The 23617-nt window shown below is 37.4% G+C and overlaps 1 protein-coding gene across 1 annotated transcript in view; it reads right to left on the reverse strand.

Moving 5' to 3' along the window:
• PRIM2 (DNA primase subunit 2) overlaps positions 1 to 23617 on the reverse strand; it is a 329295-nt gene that overhangs the window by 140778 nt on the left and 164900 nt on the right. The window contains exon 8 of the mRNA XM_032864463.1: positions 6979 to 7046. Within this exon, the coding sequence (XP_032720354.1) occupies positions 6979 to 7046 (68 nt within the window). The remainder of the gene's footprint in view (positions 1 to 6978; positions 7047 to 23617) is intronic.

A 23617-nucleotide genomic window follows, 5' to 3' on the forward strand; every position in this document is an offset into this window, starting at 1 on the left:
CAACACATAGCACAGACCCTTTCTCAGTGCTACTCAACTTTTCCCGTCCTAAACCTTTTGTTAGGTTATTCGGGCTTTAAAGGAGGCACAAGTCAGGGCCTGGTTTGGTCCTCGTCTCAAGCCTTATTGCGGCCTCCCACAGGAGGAAGAAGGTTGAAGGACAAAGATCTACACACTGTGGGGAAAGGCATTATTTTTAAGGAAAAAAAAAATTTCAATCACACAACTAAAGTTCTCACAGGTGAGCTGCAAGTTTTCCTCCCTAGTCTCACTTATTTATACTTACTAATTTTTAAGTGACATAACAAAAATAATCTTTAACATATGCCCTTGATAGTCTAATACCATTATACAATTATCCCACAGGTACTAAAATTAGGGTGGCAAAGATATTTATTTACAATAAACTTCTACATTCACAGGAACATAGCCCAAGACCTTAGAGTCTCTCCAAATTGAAAAATCAGTACACTATACAATTCACCCTAGAAAATGCAGTAACGGATGAGGACGACACTAAAGTCACAGTGCAATGTGACCCATTAGATGACACATTTAATGACAGGTGCTTTGAGGAAATCAGAAATGATGATTTACACAAATCCATCTGACATTTGGAAATTTAACTTTTTTTTTTCTAAGTAAGCTAGTTCTTCCAATAGAGGAGTTGTTAGTAACACTTTTGAAAAAATAGTAAAGTCTTATGAAATAACTCATTCATCTTTTTGAGAGAGGAGAAATATAGACCCTGAAAAAGAAAAAACCTGAAAAATCATGTTTTCTGAACATGAACCTCTTGAAGTTCCATCACCAAACTTTAAAATAGGGATAATGAGGGGCACATGGCTGGCTCAGTTGGTGGAGCACGTGACTCTTGATCTCAGGGTTGTGAACTCAAGCCCCATGCTGAGAAGAGAGATTACTTAAAAATAAAATCTTGAAAGAAATAGGGATAATAATAATAAAGGACCATCTATCATGGAATGGTCTCTGGGGATGAGATGGTCTGAGTAAGAACTATAAAAAACCAGGTTGGAAAGTACATTGTAAACTCTAGTCAGTGTGATTTCTTGGTTCCATCTCCTCCTACCTCTTCTAAAAACCTGCCCCTTCAATTATTTCCTCTTAGTCCCACTGACCTGACTTTTCCCTTAACCTCTATATGTCCAGCTTTCCAATCGTAAGGAAAAAATACAATTTCTTCAACTATGAAATTCATAGATATCCTCTTTCTGTCTTTGCTCTGCCAAGAGTAGTCTACACTCCCTATATTTTCACAGCTTAATTTCTCATCTCTTAATTTTTCATCAGTACCATTACAATGTGGTTAAGCCACCCATAGCTCCCGCATGACTAACCGAACTGACATTATGTAGTTCTAACCTGACTTTTCTGTGCCGTTTGATGGTGTTTACCATTCCTGTTTGAAATCTTTCCCTTAGCATCTTTTATCCCATTGTCCTTTCTCGTGTTCCTGTTCATTCAAGATTTCTCCCCGCTTTCTACTGGTTTCTCTTTTAATTCATCTCCTACCTTCATTGCTGCCCATCACAAGTTACTTAAACACTGCTGTCCTATGTATAAGTTTTATTCAGGGCCATGTCCCCTGGTCACTCTATACTCTCTCCTGAGTGATATCAACCACTGCCCTGATTTTAACCACCACCTAAACAGTGATGATTAGCAAATTTCTCTCTCTGGTATAAACCTCACTCTTACACTGTGGTCTGTATTCAGCTACTTACTAAACATTCCCCCCGATATGTTCCACAGGCACAAGTCCAAAATGTCTGAAACTACTGAACCTGGAATCTCAGCAACCACATTCATTCCCTAATCCCTACTCTTCCTTTATACTCCTTTGTTAGTGACAACATCATCCCCCAAGTGAGAGTAATGTTCAGTCCAATGGGAGCCACGATACTGTGCTAGGAGTATGGAATCCAAAACAACTAAGTCATGACCCCATTATTTAAGGAAATAATTCCATGAGAAATACGGTTCAAATAATAAAATCACGTATTTTGTGTTTAATTCTATTAGAAAGGTTTACAAATTCTGAACCGTGTTTAAGTGCCTATCTCTCAAATTAAGTCAAAACTATAAATCCCTTGGGAAGAGAAACTGGATCTTATTTTCTTTATTCCAAGCACTTAATTGGCACTCAATTACTGATGAATGGATGGACACTAAAAATGATAAAAATAAGCTTATATTTCCATAAGACACTGAAGCAAGGTGTTTCTCTGCTTGCTTTAACTTTTAACTAGAGAACTAGGTTCAACTAAGAAAATATGGACACATCACTTCTACATCCTCAGAATAATATATATTGTAAGCAGTATCCTAGCTTAGTAGGATGGCAGAGTGTTACACTAATTCTCTTTTGAGTGTCTAAGTCCTGTAAAAATGATCTGAGAATTTCTTTGTATTGCTACTTTAATTTTTACAGGTATTTCTATCATGTCCCAAATTAGTCTTATTGACAAATTTAATTAAAATGCTATTCATCATTCCTCTTTGATCATTAGAGGCACTGAACAAAATTAGACCTAATAACGATCTCAGTCTCAACTGCCTAATGTCTATCTCCTCTAGATAACATCTGAACTATACAGGTCATGCAAACCAATGATGATTACTTTCTCATAACAAGGCTATCATTAGAACCTTTCAAATCAAGTAGTATTCTTTCTTATTTTGACCTAAGCAAAAGGAAGGTAAAAAGAAAAACATTACATTTAGACACCCAAAAAAGAATTCAATATGCTTGAAATGCATATCACAAGGTTACTTTGTACAACAGAAAGTGTCAAAACTATGCACATCAACTGCCAGTCTCCACACAGATGTCTCTGACATGGTAATAAAATGAGAAGCCATTTCATTTAATAATAATAAAAAAGGAACATCAGTTGGTGCATATTACATGTAGCATCCAGCCCTGGTTGCCTAGCAACCAGTCCTGAGTGAACTCCACAGAGAAAGCCCTAAACGAATGTACAGTTTGTGCAAGTTTCAAGGACTTGAAGAGATATGTCAGTGGTTAACCTAAATTCTAGCTGACAATTACCATACTGAGGTGGAGGAAAAAGAACCCATTATTTTGCACAGAATCAAGCATTAACTAGAGGTGAAATTCAGCTATTTAGGCTTCTATCTTCTGAATCAGGGTCTATACAAAACAAAACAAAACAAAAAAACAATGGCATATGACTTATAAATTACAAAAACATCATGCAGGGGAAAAAATAACAAAATGTCACTGTTGTAACATGCCCTCATTCATTTGACAAAACACATAATGAATACCTAACATGTGCCAGATACTGTCCCAGCACTGGAAATACAAATGTGAAAGTCATTTTACAAGCTAATAAGCAGCCCATACTATAATGGAGTCATCAGAAAGTAAACAAAGGATAACCACATTATGTGTTCTGTAATACACAAGTAGCCATGGGGGTATTGTGGAAACACATATAAAAAACATCAGATTCAGGGGCGCCTGGGTGGCTCAGTGGGTTAAAGCCTCGGCCTTCTGCTCAGGTCATGATCCCAGGGTCCTGGGATCAAGCCCCACATCGGGCTCTCTGCTCAGCAGGAACCCTGCTCCCCCCACCCCGCCCCTTGCCTCTCTGCCTACTTGTGATCTTTGTCCAATAAATAAATAAATAAATATGTGAATGAAAAAAAACAATAAATAAATACCACATCAGATTCAGACTCAGGGAAACTGGGCCCACTGCAAACTAAACAGTCAGGGAAAACTTACCAGATGAAGTAATATGGGCTAAGTCTTAAAGGACAAGTAAAAGTTAGGTAAATTATAGAAATGGAGGAATGGGAGAACATTCCAGGCAGAAGAAGAAATATTTTCAAGGACACAGAGATCAACAACAGCAAGTTGTATTAGAAGAACTTCAAGGCAGGACACCTGGGTAGCTCAGTGGATTAAACCTCTGCCTTCAGCTCAGGTCATTATCTCAGGGTCCTGGGATTGAACCCCACATTGGGCTCTGCTCAGCAAGGAGCCTGTTTCCCCCTCTCTCTCTGCCTGCTGCTCTGCCTACTTGTGATCTCTCTCTCTCTGTCAAAAAAATAAATAAAATCTTTAAAAAAAAAAAAAAGAGAAGAACTTCAAGGCATTTGGTTGCACTAGAAGTTAGGGGACCAGTACTAAAAGAAGAGTCCAAAGAGACAGTACAACACCTTCCAGAAGGACTTCATATACCAGGCTAAGAAGTTTAGACTTCACCTGGAATGAAACTGGGAAGACAGAGAATGATTTTAAGCCAAAGGATAATAGAATCACTCTGGCAATAATGTGAAATATTTCAGAGAGTGCAAAGAAGCCAAGGAGAATACATAAGAAGTTACAATAGTAATACAGATACTCAGGAGACAAAAGCAGCAGGAGAGGAGAGGCTGGGAAAGTGACTTAAACATAACTCAGTAACAGTTCTCTAGGAAGCTTAAAAATCACATACAGTGTTTATGCTACTCAAGCCAATGAAATGTCAGTCTGGACCACCTTTAACAAAAAAACAATTATTCAGAGGTTAAGAACTGTCTGTCTGGGAAGGAAAAGTCACTATAGAGAAGTGGTAAGAGAGACAAAAAAGAGGACAGGGAGAAGGGAGGAGGAAAAATATTGTCAATATTCCAATCCTGACAAATAAGCAACTGAGATTCCGAACAAATAAAAAATGAGGGGCACTCGGGTGTCAGTTAAGTATCTGTCTTTGGCTCAGGTCATGATCCCAGGGTCCTACTGTGGAGCCCTGCATCAGGCTCCCTGCTCCACGGGGAGACTGCTTCTGCTTCTCCCTCTGTCTGCCGCTCCTCCTGCTTGTGCTCTCTTTCCTTCTTTCTTGTCAAATAAATAAATAAAATCTTTTTTTAAAAAAATTGAGAAAGAAATCCTGTAAAGCCATACTCTTGTGCTGTCTGATACAGTGACAGGATCCTAGTCTCCTTTCATTCTCAATGAATTTTGTCTGAGTTCTGTGCAAAGGTAAATCCCAAAGACATTAACATATACATTTATACATAACACAAATATGTCAAATATGACAACAGTTTAATTTACCAATATGTACTACTTGGATTTACTGAAAGTATTTCATTTCTTTCTTTTACTTCATAAGCTTTACTTTTGATTTGAACAATTTGCCTTTTGTCCGTTAGAAGAAGCCGAAAGGGAAATAGGAGTAAAACTTTGAAAGAAAAGTAGGCTGTGAAGAGATAAACAGAGATCCGGGGCTGTGAAAAGACACAGAGAGATCAGGATGGAATAAACCAGGGTGATTCAGGGCTGCTGACTAGATTTACAAAGGAAGGAAGAAAGGAGGAAGGAAAGAAGGAAGGGTAGAAGGAGTCACATACAAACAGGTAGGTAATTTAGAACAGAAGTGGACTAAGCTACTAATCAATAGCTTACTGGCATTAAATTCAAGAACAAAACTCTCTCAAAACAGGTTAATTAAAAAGAACTAGCAATTTTGGTAACCAGTGCAAATACCAGGAAATTGGCCTTCAAACTTACTTTATAATTCATGACATGGTTTGTTTCTACCCAATGGAAGGGAAGCATGTGCTGTCAATATGGGAATTCAACAGAATCTAAAACAGCACAGTGACATACAGCCATATAATAAGAATTTTGTCCCTCTATATTTAGGTCTCTTGGACATACTAAAAAAAAAAAATAAATAAATAAAATAAATAAATAAAAGAATCCATAAAGGAAAACTACTGGTGTCTGCCTACATAAAACCTGAAAATGTAGGTATGTTGGATAATGTAACATAATCAAAAACTTTCAGAAAAAAAATGTAGCAACAAATACAACTCTGAATTACTATCCTTTACATCTAAAGTATGTAATATCAAATGAAATCAGGAGATGCTATCAATAAATGAACAAATATACAAATAGTTAATCCCACTCCAAAATGAAAATGGATAATAAAATGTTTTAAAATCAGTCTTAATAATAATCAATATGAAATGTATTTGATCGCAATGGTATCTCCATGATTAACTATTAAATTAGCAACCATTTTATCTGTCCTATATCTTATTCAGGGTACAGTGACAATCTTGTGGGCAATTTTATATAATCTAAAACTATAAGTAGAATAAGGTTTTTGAAAAAGAAACACATATACTTAAATCTTTAAAATGGCTCACTTGCTTTGACAAAGTAATTGCCCCTCTGAAAATTTATGCTAAGAAAAATGATCAAAAATACAGATAAAGATTAACATGTGACATTTTTCATACTAATGAAAAGAATTGGAAATGGTGTAAATGCCCCCAAAAGGAAATGAAAATATTACAATATAGCCAAACAAGAAAATACCACGCAGTTACTAAAAATGTTTTTGAAGAGATGTTAATAACGGAAAAAAAAAAGTCTTATAATGTTCATTTTAAAATGAAAAACCAGCAACTTTTAAAAAAGTGCAATTTCAACACTAGGTTTTTAAAGCAGCACAGATGGAAGAAATACTACTTCTGAGTAGTAATGATGGGTTTTTTCCTTTTCCTCCCTTTCCTGTACTTGTAAAGCTTGGGTTTTTTTTAAATAATGAGAATATAATATTTTGTTAATTAGAAAACAAATCCCATCCATTTCATCTGCCCCCAATAACATGTGGAGGGTCCCAAAGGTATGCTCTGCATTTAAATAGCTCATTCCTTTGAGATCTTTCTGCAGTCACCTCTGTTCATTTTAATGTAAATTTACCAACTAGTTTTACACACTCTGATTGAATTAAAAAAGCCTCCAACAGTACCCTGAAGTCAAGAGCAGCAAGTATATTAAGAACTTCAGCTTACATCACAGAATTAAAGCAAGGAAAAAACTGTTAAGTTTTTAGTAACTGAAGAGGTTTTAATCATTTAATATACTTTACCCACTTTAATGCACTTAAAAATCGTAAGCATAACCAGGGTGTGCCTTCATATTACCTGAGGTGGTTAAGTAGAGGCTGAAGTCTCTCATCCGACTGCACAGCAGGCAAGGACCTGGCTGTTAACTAAAAGCAGAGAATCGGGTTAGTAAAAACAGCAAAGACCAAATACTGAACCTATCTGAACACTAAGTGTAAAATGGGGACTGGGAGCTGAAAGAGAGGGAGTACGTAAAATTTAAGTACCTTCTTTTCTTGTTTAAATTGAAGAATTGTATAGAAAACAGACGCGTTCTAGGAGTAAAGCTAACTATATGGCCCTAAGTTTTGCAAGATATGCCACTGAGCTTAGAAGTAAAGAAAAAGGAGGTAAAGCAAAGAATAAGAGGAGGATATCCTGAGAATATCTTTTCATGAGTTCATGAGAAAACCTCATGACATAAAAACATTATCTTCGTATATAAAAATGGAAAAACTCCTAAATTTATAGCAACCAACCTTGTAGCACTGAATTCTGGAATGATGAAGAAACTGGGGAGAGAGACTTCCATTTATAGCTAAGCCACTGTGAAACTGGCTATATGCAGAATTGGTTACACACACACACACACACACACACACACACACACACACACAAGCACAACCACGCATTCCTTCAGTTTGACATTACTCTAGGAAACCAAAAATATCTTTAAATATACAAAAGCAACTAGAAGTATTTAATATTGACATATGAACCCAAACTGATCTAGAAGAGAGAATGTAAGAGCCAAAGCCTTGTTCTTAAATATTATATAGCTCAAGCTGACAGTGTATCATGAAAATGTGAGACTTTGCCTCACTTTATTGCAATACTATTAATGATATCTCTATGTATCTCTTACTTTTCTCTCTGTACTCTTATCCTATAACAATTTAACCCCCCCAAATTAAAAACATTCATCCAAAGCAATCAGATAGCTTGAAGTAACCTTAATAAAACACCAAAACAAAAATAAAAGATTTCTTCTGGATTCAATTATGTCACAATAGTTCTTGAAATGGACCCAAAAACTATTTGAAAACTCGCAAAAAAGAACCTTTCTTAAGGCAAACAACAAACTGAAAGACATCCTTTGGTTTTATATAGGGTATCCTTTCTAACTATTTCATACATTAATTAAAATGTTCTGAAAACAAAAAAGTCATTTAATTCATACCACCTAATTTTCAGTATTATGCAAGTAAAATGAAACTATCACTTTTAACACATCTAATATATACCAAATTTGTGGGAAAAAAATGTTAACCAAAATGCCATATATGAGGCCTACTTAATCCCCTTTGTTGAAAATTGTACATAAGTGACAATGAGTGTTTCTCATAATAAAGTCGTGATTATTTAAAGTAGAAAAATTTCTGCCATATATGAAGTCATTTTCATTAAATTATGTCTAATTAATAATAATGGAGAGACATTCCCACTTTGGGGCAAAAGTTAACACAATAGTTACTAATTTTTTAAAAAGTGAGACAATTAGTCTGCTGCAATTTTAGCACAGCCATAAGACTCTCAGTGTCTAAGAAATGTTCAATCCAGTACTTCATGACCTATAAAATGCTATCAAGGTTTTATAAACAAAACACTTTAAAACTTTAATATACCCGATATCTGCTAATGTCAAGTCCCTTAACAAAATTTCATTTAAGAGACGTCATGGCTCAAAAGTGAAGTTTTGCTTTAAAAAGAAAATTTATCAAGATATTTCAAAAGTCAATTTTCTGAAAACAGATGGAGCACACAGATCAGGCTTTTTCAGTTACTTCTGTCAGTCTACATAGCATGCTTTCTAATCAAACTGTATTTTTCTAAATGAAGGTAAACAAACAAAAACACCTCAGTAACAGTAATATATTTCTAAATGTCTGTTCATTCCATACAGAAAATATTTCTCAACTTAATTCTACCTTTAAAGAAAAGATTTATAATAATTTATTTATTTGAGAGAGAGCAAAAGGAGGGGAAGGGGCAGAGGGAGAGGGAGGGGGAAGCAGACTCCCCGCTGAGCACGGAGCCCAATGGAGGCTCCATTTCACAACACTGAGATCATGACCTGAGCTGAAACCAAGAGTGGGTGATCAACTGACTGAGCCACCCAGGTGCCCCAACTCAACCCTATCTTAATCTTAGCCTTCATTTCCTTTTTCTTAAACTATTAATACATCTCCACTCACTGCTGTTTCTGCCTCCACTCTTGCCTCTTCCCTAAATTATTCTCCACACCAACGCCAGACTGAAATTTTCAAAATGAAAGTTAACCATCCCCCTAATTAAAATTATTTAATAATTCCCTTGGGCTCTCAGGCTGAAGTTATTACATCTGCTCTTTCACTAGACTTTCTCCTAAAATATTCTTTTAGGCCCCATTGCTGAAACACTGGGCATAGATTAAGTGGGACTGACTACAGGCACACTGCAGACATAGTGCAAGTTCACTTCCAACTACCATAACTAAGCAAATACCACAAAACAAGTCAAATAGATTTTTTGGTTTCCTAGTGCACACGGAAGTTACGTTTACACTCTACTCTAGTCAATTAAGTATGCAATGGCATTATATCTAAAAAAATGTACATACTTAATTTAAAAGTACTTTACTGCGAAAAAAAAAAAATACTATCCTATGAGTTTTTCAGTAAGTCATAATTTTGTCAATGGAGGGTCCTACCTCAGTGTTGATGGTGGCTGTCTGACCCAGAGCAGTATTAGGTGGTTGTGGCAATTTCTTATAACAAAACAAAACAGAAATGTGCCACATTGATTAACTCTTCCTTTCAGAAACTATTCCTCTGTACTATGAGATGCTGTTTGAAAAAACTGTATCCACAGTAGAAGTTCTGTCAAAATGGGAGCCAATCTTCTCAAACCCTGCCACTGCTTCCTCAACTAAGTTTATGTCATGCTCTAAATCCTTTGCTGTCCTTTCAACAGTCTTCACACCATCTTTTTTCTTTTTTTTTTTTTAAGAGATTTTATTTATCTGACAGAGAGAGTGAGAGAGCACAAGCAGGGCAGCCAGTCGGGGGGTGGGGGAGCAGACTCCCCTGCGGAGCAGGGAGCCTGATGCGGGTCTTGATCCCTAGACCCTGGGATCATGACCCGAGCCGAAGGCAGATGCCCAACCATCTGAGCCACCCAGGCACCTCTCTTCCCACTATCTTTACCAGGAGTACATTCCATCTCAAGAAATCACTTTCTATGCTCATTCATCAGAAGCAACTCCTCATTTGTTCAAGTTTGATGAGACTGCAGTAATTCAGTCACATCTTCAAGCTCCACTTCTAGTTCTAGTTCTAGTTCTCTTGCTGTTTCCACCACATCTACACTTACTTCTTCCATGAAGTCTTAAACCCCTTAAAGTCCTCCAAGTGGGCTGGAATCTGCTTCCCCCAAACCCCTATTAATGTTGATATTCTGACCTCTTCCCATGAATTACAAATGTTCTTAATGCCATTTAGAATGGTGAATCCTGTCCAGAAGGTTTTCGATTTACTTTCCCAGATCCATCAGAGGAATCACTATGTACGGCAGCACAACTTTACAAAACGTATTTCTTAAATAAGCCTTGAAAGTTTCAAGTTACTCCTTAATCCATGGACTGCAGGAGAGCTATTGTTTTAGCAGGCATGAAAACATTATGTTGTACATCTCCATCCGAGCTCCTGCATGTCTGGGAGTGTTGTCAGTGAGCAGCAATATTTTGAAAGGCATCTTTTGTTCAGAGCAGGAGGTGTCAATAGTGGGCTTAAAATATTCAGCAAACCATGCCACACACACATGTGCTGTCATCCAGGTTTTGTTGCTCCATTTATAAAGCACAGGAAGAGTAGATGTAGCATAATCCTGAAGGGCCCCAGGATTTTCAAAATGATAAACAACACTGGCTTCAACTTCAAGCCACCAGCTTCATTGGCCCCTAAAAAGAGAGTCAGCCTGTCCTTGGAAGCTTTGAGGCCTAGCACTGACTTCTCTCCAACTATGAAAGTCCTACAATGGCATCTTCTTCGCTAGAAGGCTGTTTCATCCACACTGAAAATCTGATGTTTAGTGCAGCACCTTCAAGAATTCTCTCAGCTAGAGCCTCTGGGTAACCTGCTGCAGCTTCTCCATTGGCACCTGCTGCTTCACCTTGTACTTTCATGTACCTTCACCTTATACTTTCATGTTATGGAGATGGCTTCTTTCCTTACACCTCAAAAACCAACCTCTGCCAGCTTCAAACTGTTCTCTACCTTCCTCACCTGTCTCAGCCTTCAGAGAACTAAAGAGTTAGAGCTTTGTTCTGGATTAGCTTTGGCTTCAGGGAATGTTATGGCTGATTTGATCTTCTATCCAGATCATGAAAACTTTCTCCATACAGCATTAAGGCTTTCCTATCATTCACGTGCTCACTGGAGTAGCACCTTAATTTCCTTCAAGAACTTTTCCTTTGCCTTCACAAGTTGGCCATCTGGCACAAGAGGCCTAGCTTTAGGCCCACCTTGGATTTTAACACGCTTCCCTCACAAAGCTTCATCATTTCTTTAAAGGGAGAGACAAGTGAGTCTTCCTTTCATCTGAGCACTTAGAGACCACTGTAGAATTAATAATTGGCCTTACTTTAGTATTGTTGGGTCTTGAGAAACAGGGAGGCCCAAGGGGAGAGAAACACGGGGGAATGACTGGTTGGTCAAACAGCTGGTCAAACCCAGAAAACATTTATCAATGAAGTTCGCTGTCTTCTATGGGCACAGTTTGTGGTGCCCCAAAACAATTACAATAGTAAAATCAAATATCAATGATCACAGGTCACTATAATAAATGAAATAATAGTGATAACTTTTGAAATATTATGTGAATTACCAAAAGGTGACAGAGAAACAAAGTGAGCTAATGTTACCGGGAAAAAATTGTACCAATAAATGCTGGATACAGGGTTTCCACAAACCTTCAATTTGTTTTTGTTTTAAAAAAAACCACCACAGTATCTGCAAAGCACAATAAAACAAGATATGCCTGTGTCCAGCTTCTGCCAACTCCAAAAGACATAACAGAAGCATATCAGGTAAAAATTTGTGATAGCTCCAGTTTCTGGAACACATATGTTCAATGATTTGATTCCTGCCTCACCCCTTCCCATTCCCTATAATTTATTTTCACTTCTTAATCACTGACAAGAAAAATTTCTCAATTGGTCAATGCCTAAGTAAAATTACTTTGAGGAAGATTTGAGTTTTCCAAAGGTTTTGCTTTCAACTTTTAAAACAATTAGCTTTTCAAAAAGAACATGTATCTCTTCATGGTAAGCATATGAGGTTATAAAGCTATTCTAAAGCTCTTTAAAGCCATCTGCTGACCTTTTGCTAAAAGAACATAAACCTCATTTTAGGGATTGCTGGCTCTGTCGTTTCTTCTGAAATTCCTCTCTGAGCCCAAGTAGCTACTACTACACTTACGAGACCATGAGGGGCCAGCATCCCTACCACTGGCAGGACAGGTATTTAATAAATATTAATGTGTGACAAACCCCAAAACTTGCAAGTGTATAATACCACTAGTTGATGAAAATAAAAGTATATCTATATTTCATGGTTAAAGCTTTTCAAACTCATGCTTTGAGCAAAACTAAATCTAAATCAAAACTAAATCACAACTGTCAGCCTTACAAAAAAGCAATACACTATCGTAACAGGATTTTCGGCATTAAAAAACTTTCTTCTATAACATGAAATGAGTAACTGTCTAGTTTAAATGTGTTTTGCTTGTTGTTTTTAATAAAAAATATAGCAGCATCCTTGACACGTAAGAATGAAAGGGAAAGAAGATCTATCACAGTTTATATCATGAAGACTAAATGGGTTGCTTGAGTTAGGGCTGTTTCATGGGAACCATAATAAAAGTTGGCCTAACATACAGTTTATTTCTTATTATTGTTGAGAGGTTGGGGGTGAGCTTTTAGGACACCCTTTCATTATTAAGAATATATCTAGCAAAATGAATTAACTAATGCAAGGTTTGTGTGGTTTTTAGACAAGTATAACATAATAGAGTCTTAAATAAATCTCATTTTAATGATCAGTATCATTGAGCATATCTTGCATTTTGCCCTATTTTTAACTACAAAAAAAATAAGGCATTTTGCCATCTAATAATTCTCCTTCTAATGCCAATAAATATAGCATAGATTCAAAGGTACAAAAGACAAGAGAAAGTCTGGCAGTATGTGGTCCAACCCTGACACTCTCCTCCTGAGAAGATGAGGTTCTTCCGACCACAAGCAGCTGGCTATTGCCCACACACGGAGCTTGTGCTAGCACCTGAGATCAGGACCCACACAATATACTGCCACATTACAATTCAAAGCAAACCATACTTTGTGTGTAAACCAGTCAGAGGCCTTTGCCTGATCCCAGTGTGAGTCTGTCTCCTCTAACTTCCTTCACTTTTCAGAACAGGACAGTGCTCTTCAAGATGCACAAACCCATGGACTTTGAGTCTTGAAGACTCCCAAATTTTGCATTCAAGGTTCCTTCTTCATCTGCAATTTGGCTCAAATGTAACATCCTCCCAGAGGCCTTCCCTAATCACTCTTGGTAAAGCAGTACCCTCTCTGCAGGTATTCTGTTAGGCAGCTCACAACAGTCATCACTATGTGAAATTACCTTATTACTTTGCTTACGTGTATCTGTCTTCCTCTCCCCAAAAGAACAGAAACTCTCAGGGCAGAAACCTTTCTCTCTTGACAACCATTTTTCCATCCCCCTGCTTAAAACTGTATATGGTGTGGCACACCGTAGGCACCCCATAAATACCGTAGAGAGTAGATGAAAGGTTCACCTAACTCAAATGTTTCCAACAGAAGCATGGATTTAGAAAAGTCTGCCCTAGACACTGACCCTTTTGGGCCTGCATTTCTAAATTTTTCACAAGTAATTATGACCTATCAACTAAAGGGGCCACACGCATTTCTCTTTTCATTTCTAGCTGACTGGCATATCTTAAGTTCTCCCTTTAAAGGAGGAGCACTGTTCTACCATTCAATGAGATTGAAACTACAGCTCCCTGGTTGAAAGGAAACTAGCAGCCCAAAAGCACCAGTCCAAAACTCAAGTTATGGATATACTATCACAGGCATTACCAAAAGAGTAATCATGACACAGTTCCTTCCTTCTAATCTATGTCTTCCTGCATGGGGTTTTTTGTTTGGTTTGGTCATTAAATGATAGCTACAAATGGGGCGCCTGGGTGGCTCAGTGGTTAAATCCTCTGCCTTCGGCTCAGGTCATGATCTCAGGGTCCTGGGATCGAGCCCCGCATCGGGCTCTCTGCTTGGCGGGAAGCCTGCTTCCTCCACTCTCTCTCTATGCCTACTTGTGATCTCTGTCAAGTGAATAAATAAAATCTTAAAAAAAAAAATGATAGCTACAAATAAAAAATATGAACTAAAATCTATTTTTCCAACATTAAAGTTTAAAACATGCATCAAAGTTCAAAGTCTTCTACAGTGAACTTCCATTAAAAAAAAAAAAAAAAAAAAAAAAAAAACAAATTAAAAGGGGAGTGCCTGGGGGGCTTAGTGGGTTTAAAGCCTCTGCCTTCGGATCAGGTCATGATCCCAGGTTCCTGGGATCGAGCCCCACATCGGGCTCTCTGCTTGGCAGGAAGACTGCTTCCCTTCCTCTCTCTCTGCCTGCCTCTCTGCCTACTTGTGATCTCTATCTGTCAAATAAATAATTAAAATTTAAAAAAAAAAAAAAACTTAAACTGGTAAGACGGCAACTGCTTCAAAAATTTACAGAAAACAAGCAAGGAATAGTGTACATAGGATTCTATTCAAATAAGGCTCACTTAGATGTAAAAAAATATCCTTTGGCATTTATGTATTACTACTAAAATGAAAGTGCTATGTTACACAGTTTTCAAGATATTATTGTTAACTGTAGGTAAGTTACTTCGAAAAGGAGTCTCAAAACACTCCCAGCTCAAAAGCACATGAAGTTGCAAAAAAAATTTATATTCAAATAGCAATTAGAGGATTATCTACTCAAGTATGGAAAACCTAGATCTAAAGCATGCTTGGTTCTCTTTTCAAGAGTAAAGCAAATACAAAAAATATTTTCTTCTTAGACTTTCCACTCAAATTAGATCAGCCTGGAAAGAGTACTTTTTAGAATTGATCCTGGAGGTAAGCACATGGACATTTATTTTATTCTGCATACGTCTGTGTTTGAAACAGTTCAAGAGAGGAAAGGAAGGAAACTGACTGATTTTCCAGCGGTGTGAGGAATGGTTTGGAGGTGGAGGATCCAGGAATCTAAGATGAATAATCAAATTATGGTAGAAACAGTGGCAATAAAAAGGAAGACATGAATGTGAGAGACATGAAAGAGGTATATTCTACATGATTTTATACCTAAAATAGGAGAAGTTACAGAAGACATCCAGGTAGGGGGATTGTACTATTAACTGCAACAGAGTGGCCACAGGAAGAGGAGGCTGGGGAGAGGAAAGGAGATCATGTATTTTGGCATGCTGATTTTGAGGTGCTTCTGAATCCCCAAGAGGCAACTGAACATGTGGATCTAGAGCACTGGAGAGGATATGGTGCTAAAGATAGAAATTTAGGTGTTATCAGCAAATAAGCCACAGGTAAAACCATGGACTGGCAAAAAAGGCCAGGGATTATGCATAAAGCAGGGATTCCCAACTGTCATTCACTAGTAGGTTATTGGAGTACAGTGTTGAGGGTTCATTCCAAGCTGCATCCAGGAAAGAGAACAGGACTGATTGCCAACATCTGCTCCAGATACAGAATGGGAGATTAGAGGTATCTGCCTGGTATGTGCTATCCCTAGCAGGAGAAATAAGAAAAATAAGGGATTTTGCCAATAGACTTAAAAGTTTGTAACACTGATTCTAAGCAATTACAGATTTATGAGGGAGCGACGTGAGGGGAAAGAGAGAGACAATATAACCAACAGCTCCTTTAACTCTTACATTAAACATCTGGAATAAATGAATTACAATTTCTAAAAGAAAATGTTCCTTAAGGAAAGCACTCTGCCTCCTGGTTGTGAAGCTGACTGTTGCTCTTAACATCCTAAAGGAGACCGCTGTCATCCCGTCACTAGTTTGAAGCAGAATTTTTAAAGGGGACCATAGAAAAGGGGAAAAATTTCATGATTTTCTCCTCCGAATAACAGGCATGAAGGGAGGGAACAAGAACACAGAAGCAGGTGAACTACATAAGTAAATACGGTAAATGGTTCTTCAAGAGTCAAGAGACGTTTGGAAAACAAAGGTGACTCAATCAGTTGAAAATGAAGAACAAGAGGGTGGCTTCATTTTAAAAATAATAAATCCCTTCTTTCTGAACTACTCACCCAACACTGGCTAAATTAAAACACATAAAAATGACAAGAAAACAATGCTCACTTGGAAAATATTGCTCAATTTTGTTCTCTGGCGTTTTTACCCTCTACCACTCATTTCAGCTTCCTTACAAAACTCTAGAGGAATGACAATATGCACTAATATCAAAGTTGTACCTTAAAAGAATTCCAAGATGGGTAATCAGCACAAGGTAGACCTTTCCTTCATATAATCTTGTTCTACTCAAAGAGGCAGACTAGTAGTACTCTCTTCCAGTGACACTAGGGCAGTGATAGTCATGTACATGTACAAGTGGCAAAGAGACCAAATTTAGGTGTTCATTGTTCTGGTTTGGTTTTTTATTTTTTTATTTTTTTAAGTACACTTTATTTCTTAGGGCAGTTTTAGGTTCACAGCGAAACTGAGAGGAAGGTACAGAGATTTCCCATACACTCACATGTATAGCCTCCCACATTGCCAGGATCCCCCATGAAAGTGGTACAGTTAACAACTGACCAATCTGCACTAACACCTCATTATTGCCCAAAATCCATAGTTTACATTACAGTTCATTCTTGCTGTTTGCCATTCTACGGGTTTGGACAAAGGTATAATACATGTATCTATCACTGTAGTATCATAGAGAATAGTTTTCCTGCCCCCCAAAAATCCTCTGTGCTCCTCCCATTCATCCCTTCTTTCCCTCTCCCCGCAATTCCTAGCAAGCATTGATCTTTCTACTCTATTGTCTCCACAGTTTTGCCTTTGCTGGAAAATTAGAGGGGCCAAAGGCAGGTCTTCCCAAGATGGGTCACTTGGACATGAACATTATTTTGTGTCAACAATGATCAAAACCCAGCAGATTCAGGTAAAGCTATTTACTTCCCCTTCAATCACCTGCTTGTACTAGCAAGAGAGCTATTAACAGAGATTCCTCTTTACCCAAGAAACTAACAGGGAAACCTTTGTTTTCCAAACATTTTCCTCACCTTTCTGCTAATGGTTTTCTCCCCTTTCTATTCTCAGACCATAACCATCTCCTTAGCTCAAATAAGCAGTATGTTGCCACACTGTCTTTGGAATTTCCATGTACGTGTGGATTCCCCACACATATGTTATTAACTTGGATCTTCTCCTGTTTACCTGTCTCATGTCAGAAGCACCCAAAGAAAAAGGAAATTCTTCCTCTCTAACAGTATCACACAGTTGGAATTATACAGTACATATAGCCTTTTCAAATTGGCTTCTTTCACTTAGCAATATGTATTTAAGGTCTCCCCACGTTTTTTCAGGGTTTGATGGATCATTCTTTTTAGCATCCCATCATCTGGATGTACCCCAGTTTATTTATCCATTCACGACCCAAACGACATCTAGGTTGCTTTTAACTTTCAACAATTAAGAATAAAACTGCTATGAGCATCCACATGCAGGTTTTTGTGTGGACACAAGTTTCAAATAGGTGTTTTTTTAAATTAAGAACAAGTGGGAAAGCTTTTCAAAATGTCTTTACAATCTCATTTCATAAAAGATTTGAGATGGCTCCTACTGCACCTTACTTCACGCAAGAGCACCAACTCAAACTCCAGAATACTAACACTTTTCTACTAAGGTGAAGATGCACATATTATGCTTGTGCATATGTTCTAAGAGACAAAATTTATACATTGAGAAAATAATTTTCGATATCAAAAGGTAACACTTTAAAGAGAGACCTTGCAGTAACAAAAAGATACAGCTCGAGAGAGAACAGGTTGTTCAACAGAACTATCACTTTTATTACTGGGACCAAGGCAGATGTCAAGTAAAATTAACTTTTACAAGCAGCTGCTATTTTAATTTCATCGATTTTAACAATGGAAAATCCTGTGTCTTTTGAACTTCATTTTCTTATAATAGCAAGAGATCCCAATTACAAATCCCAAACTGTGAGAGTCCACATGATATTCCCCCTTGCTCCTGAAGCCAAATTTGTTTCCCAGTTTCATGTCCCCCTTGGTTGCCTGAGATGATATTCGCCACTAGTCCTAACACTTCCATGCCCACAGCACTTCCCGGTTTCCACTGGGCTCATACACACATTATCTCACTTGATCTTCACAACAGAGTTGGTTTCATCAGTACAACGCTTCAGTACATGAAAATTTCTCTATCAGCTAGCCTCAAACATGATTTTCAATATGTAGGCTCTAAAACCCAACCAACAACCTTGTCAAGCAAAACGCATAGATTTCATTTGAGCTCTAAACATGCCCAAGTAGTTTAATTTCCAAAGAATATTAAACAGTGCAGAGTTAACAAGATATTTCCAGTTCAGGGGTCTGGATGATATGAAGAACTGAGAGAGTAAACCTGGGAATAGCGCAAGCAGACATCCCAGTGCTGATTTTTGATCATGAAACCTATGGAGTGAAAAGAAGCTTGTTATGCAGAGGCTAACCTAAGCACCTTACTGATGCTCTACATCATTTAGAAATGTAAAACAATTGCTTGAGCAAGGAGGGGAAAAGGTATTAAGAGATATGCAATGATAAATGTACATGGATCATTGGATTTTTTCCATAAAGTAAAACACCCATAAAATCATTTTACTTCTAGAATATTCCAATAATTTTGGTTCAAAATTCTTAAGCTACCAGAGCCAGCAGTTTCACAATTAGACTTCTCATAAGCAAAACAAAGATCTGGCAAGTGGAATTCAACACATTTTGTTTTTCATGGTGGCATCCAGAGATAATGAATTATCAAACTTTTGTCTTCTTAAAGGACTGCTCTTGTGGAGTAGGAATAAGGACAGGGTAGCAGCAATACAGCCAACATTCCTCATGTTTTTACTACCTGCCAGGCATTTTACTGAGAGTTCAATATAGACTCTAATCCTCACAATATTCCTAAAAGTATTATTATCCCCAGGGTACCCCAGGGCTTCACAAACTGTCCTGCCAAAAATACCTGAACATCCAAGCAGAGGGAACAGTTGACCTTTATGCCCTTAAGTGCCAACTTTTATTTAGCCTCATGTATTTATCTTACCCAGAATCTGCATTTGATTCTAGAACCTGTCCTTCTTGGTTTTACTATAAAGATGCTCATTATACCATTGAGTAAAACAGTGCCACTGCTGTCCTATATATACTTTATACATTCCCTAGTATAATTAGTCCTAAATATTTGGCCATCCTATAGTTTTAAAATACATGCAACCACATTTGTACTCCTTATAGCCTCCCTGAAAGAAATCTCCAATGTTACATTTGGGATTGGGGAGTTGGCTGAGATGATTCTGGACCTTGCTAGATTTCATTGGCAATATCCTGTGTCATTTTGTATAACTACCACAATTACACAGAGACAGAACTGACATTTGTTTAGCCATAAATCTTTATATGCAAAGACTCTAAAAATCATTTAAATTCCATTAAATAAATGAGTTCTCATTTATTTAATAAATCTGTGAGGCAGTAACTGAAGTTCTAAAGTTCCATACTTGTTATCATAGTTTCATTCATTATTTTTGTCTCCCAAAACATCTATACCATATTTACCTAAATTTGCATTTGTCAATTTCCTATTTAATGCAAAAAATAAGCTTATCTGGGTTTTCCAGAACCAAACTGTTCCTTTTCTGTTTGTTATTTGTGACCATGAATCTTGGGCAAAATATTATGTGGAAATTTTTCATAAAGCTTCTTAAATATGCACATAAATTCAACTATGTGTGCTGAAATTGCCAACGGTATCTATAGGCTTCTAGTAAATGTTTAAAAGACTGCCCAGACAGAATAGTGGCTTTCATAGTGCACGTTATTCATCTTCTTCAAGTAGTACATTCTGGGCCTGGGTGTCCCAAAGTGTCTGCCTTTGGCTCAGGTCATGATCCCAGGATACTTGGATCCAGTCCCGCATCAGGCTCCTTGCTCAGCAGAGAGCCTGCTTCTCCCTCTGCTTGCCACTCCCCCTGCTTGTGCTTTCTAATAAATACATAATTAAAATCTTAAAAAAAAAAATATTTTTAAGTAGTACGTTCCATGATTCTTTAACTGCCTGCTGAGTCTATTTCCTGGTATAAATGTCAGACATAAGCTACACATTACATTGGTAACCTTATCTCCATTCTAAATATTACTAAACCAATTACCAATTACATTGGTAATCTTATCTCCATTCTAAATATTACTAAACAATGTACCACTTCTAATGTTGGAAACTTTGAATTAAACATAATTTACTCTGTATTACATTTACATACTTAAATTTATTAAGTCATCTAAAATTAATATCAAAAGATCCATAATTATATTTATTACCAAAGTGAAGACACACACAGAAGATATGTATGTGTAAGTTCATATTTTTCTTTTCCTATAAGAATGCTTTTTCCCTTGACATGGACTTTTATTAACACTTGGAAGTAGAGAGAGAGCAATAGGGAGTGGAGTGAAGGGGGTGGGTAAGATTTTTATTACAGCATTGGTAACAGTGATCTGTTATATCACAAGACAGAGTCCTTGGGAATGTACTTGAAGAATTGGAGGGCCTCAGGTCATTAAAAACAACTAATCAACAATAAGGATACATAAGACTTCATTTCTTTCCACAGCTGAACTTCAAGCCACTGATCCAAATGTATAGTTCAAGGATAAAGCCACAGATGGCTAACAACATACCTCTAATGTTTATGTTAACAGATGCTGCAGAAAGTATTCATTCGCTTAGTACTTCAGCTACTTTTCCTTTCCTCTATGACTTAATTTTCACTGCTGTCTTAGAGCACCTTGATTTCTTCCTTGATAGAGACTCTGCCTTTGTAGATACAGAAAGTGTTTTTAGTTATGTGTACAACAGCCCAGTGTGCCTTCACATCTCCCTCATAGTTTATTTCTCTAACCTGAAATGAGATATTGCACTATTTTCGGGTTCATTCAATTTAGTTGAAATTTAAGCTATTTTCTACATTCATTAAGTAGTCCTACAGTTTACCTTCAAAAATAAAACTATTATATAATTTTGTTCCTCTAATAATTTTTATATTTAAGCACTCTGAAAGGAGCGTCTTAAAACACCTGACCAGCTTTCAATTACACAAAATTAGAGTCTTGTGATTAATTACAGAACTTCTGATTATATTTAAAGCAAATCAGAAGAGAAAACATAAATAATTTCCATTACTAGAACATAAACATCAGTAACAACCTCTTATTATGAAATGGAAATAGAAAATCATAATGTCTTTATGGTGGTAAGGACATTTAAACAATGACAACTGGACTTTTTGCCTCAGGATTCTATCAGGTAAGATGCATTTTCAAGGGCGCCTGGGTGGCTCAGTGGGTTAAAGCCTCTGCCTTCGGCTCAGGTCATGGTCCCAGGGTCCTGGGATCGAGGCCTGCATCGGGCTCTCTGCTCGGCAGGGAGCCTGCTTCCTCCTCTCTCTCTGACTGCCTCTCTGCCTACTTGTGATCTCTCTGTCAAATAAATAAATAAAATCTTTAAAAAAAAAAAATTCTCTGGATTCCCTTTTTAAAAAAAAAAAGATGCATTTTCAAAAATGGTTTTTAATTCATCATAAATTTAGAGACAAAGCTCATTAATATGGCTGAGGAAGTAAGAAGGAATATGAAATAAATGTATTTTGGGACGTTTCAAAAACAGAGCAGGGTACCCCAAATCCTATTCTTTTCTTTCATTTTTTTTTTCCAAACTTAGGAATCATCACAAGTAACAACCTGGATCACTAATGTCTTCTCCTTTCTCATAACATACAATCCCCTTAAGAACATCGGCCCAAGCCCCTGAATTTAGTATTATAAAAGAATAAATCGCTTCATTGTTAATCTAAATCACCTAGTGAATTAAATCTGCAGGCAAAATTCCATTTTTCTAAGAAAAACAGATATTTTTATTATTCCTCATTTCCTTTCAGGTTATAACCACCTCTATTATTTTTAAGGTTGGAGATAATTACTAGATTCTAAAGTAAAGAAGAGATGCTGGTCTGAAAACTGAAACCTGCTTTCTTAGCTACAGAAGGTTTTTTGTTTGTTTGTTTTAATAATATGGCTATTAGAACAATTGCCTATCATTCTGACTGCCCAAAATTATGAGCTGCCATTTTAGTGATGGAAAGGAGCTAGCCAGTATTTTCCTGCAAGCTATCAAGGGTGTGCATTCTAGACCACCGTTAACATATTATTAAGTGCACCTTCCCCATCTGACTCAAAGCATCAAGGTATGAAATCAAGAGAGGGGGTAAAGTAAGCATGTTTAAAGATACATTTCCTAAGAGTACTCATTTTAGTATATCATATTTATAAAACATTCTTTGATAGCATAGCTAGTTGAGACTTTTAAAAGACCTTGACATACATTTGACTGATTGCTTTCCAATGACATTATTTCATATTTTCTGGCACAATCGGGCTGATAGTGTTTGATGGATAACCGGACAAGCAAAGGACAAGTCTGAGCAACAGCCATCCTTTAACCCTGACATCTGCATGTTTTATTACAGATCTTAGGAAAAGAGAAAGGGAACAAAAACCCATAGGCAATGTTAGTTCCAAAAGATCTTACTACACACAGGAAGGCCCAATTCAGCATTATTTTGAAGTAGCCCATCTTGACATAAAAATGCATTTTGTTGGGACGCCTGGGTGGCTCAGTTGGTTAAGCGGCTGCCTTCGGCTCAGGTCATGATCCCAGCATCCTGGGATCGAGTCCCACATCGGGCTCCTTGCTTGGCGGGGAGCCTGCTTCTCCCTCTGCCTCTGTCTGCCTGTGCTCGCTCGCTCTCCCTCTGTCGCTGACAAATAAATAAAAACTTTAAAAAAAAAATGCATTTTGTTGGGGTGCCTGGGTGGCTCAGTGGGTTAAACCGCTGCCTTTGGCTTGGGTCATGATCTCAGGGTCCTGGGATCGAGTCCCGCTTCGGGCTCTCTGCTCAGCAGGGAGCCTGCTTCCCTCTCTCTCTCTCTCTGCCTGCCTCTCCATCTAGTTGTGATCTCTGTCAAATAAATAAATAAAATCTTTAAAAAAAATGCATTTTGTTAAAACTAAAGATCAGCAACAGTTATAAAATTGGGAGAGGGAAAGATCTTCATCTAACTTTCCTAATAGAATACTTTAAACAAAGGGCCACAGCAAACCAAAATCCAAAGCCTGGTTTTCCTGTTCTGCTCTCTGTGCTGGACTTACATTGCCCCCCACCCCAGCTTGTTCATGTTAATCCAATGTAAAGGAACGCCAGCGTGAAGGAAAATCAGTCCGACCAAGATGTTTCAACAGCGCTGCCATGTGAACTAGCACA

This window comes from Lontra canadensis, unplaced genomic scaffold, assembly GCF_010015895.1.
Source record: "Lontra canadensis isolate GAN:19392208 unplaced genomic scaffold, GSC_riverotter_1.0 scaffold27, whole genome shotgun sequence".
NCBI lineage: Eukaryota > Metazoa > Chordata > Mammalia > Carnivora > Mustelidae > Lontra > Lontra canadensis.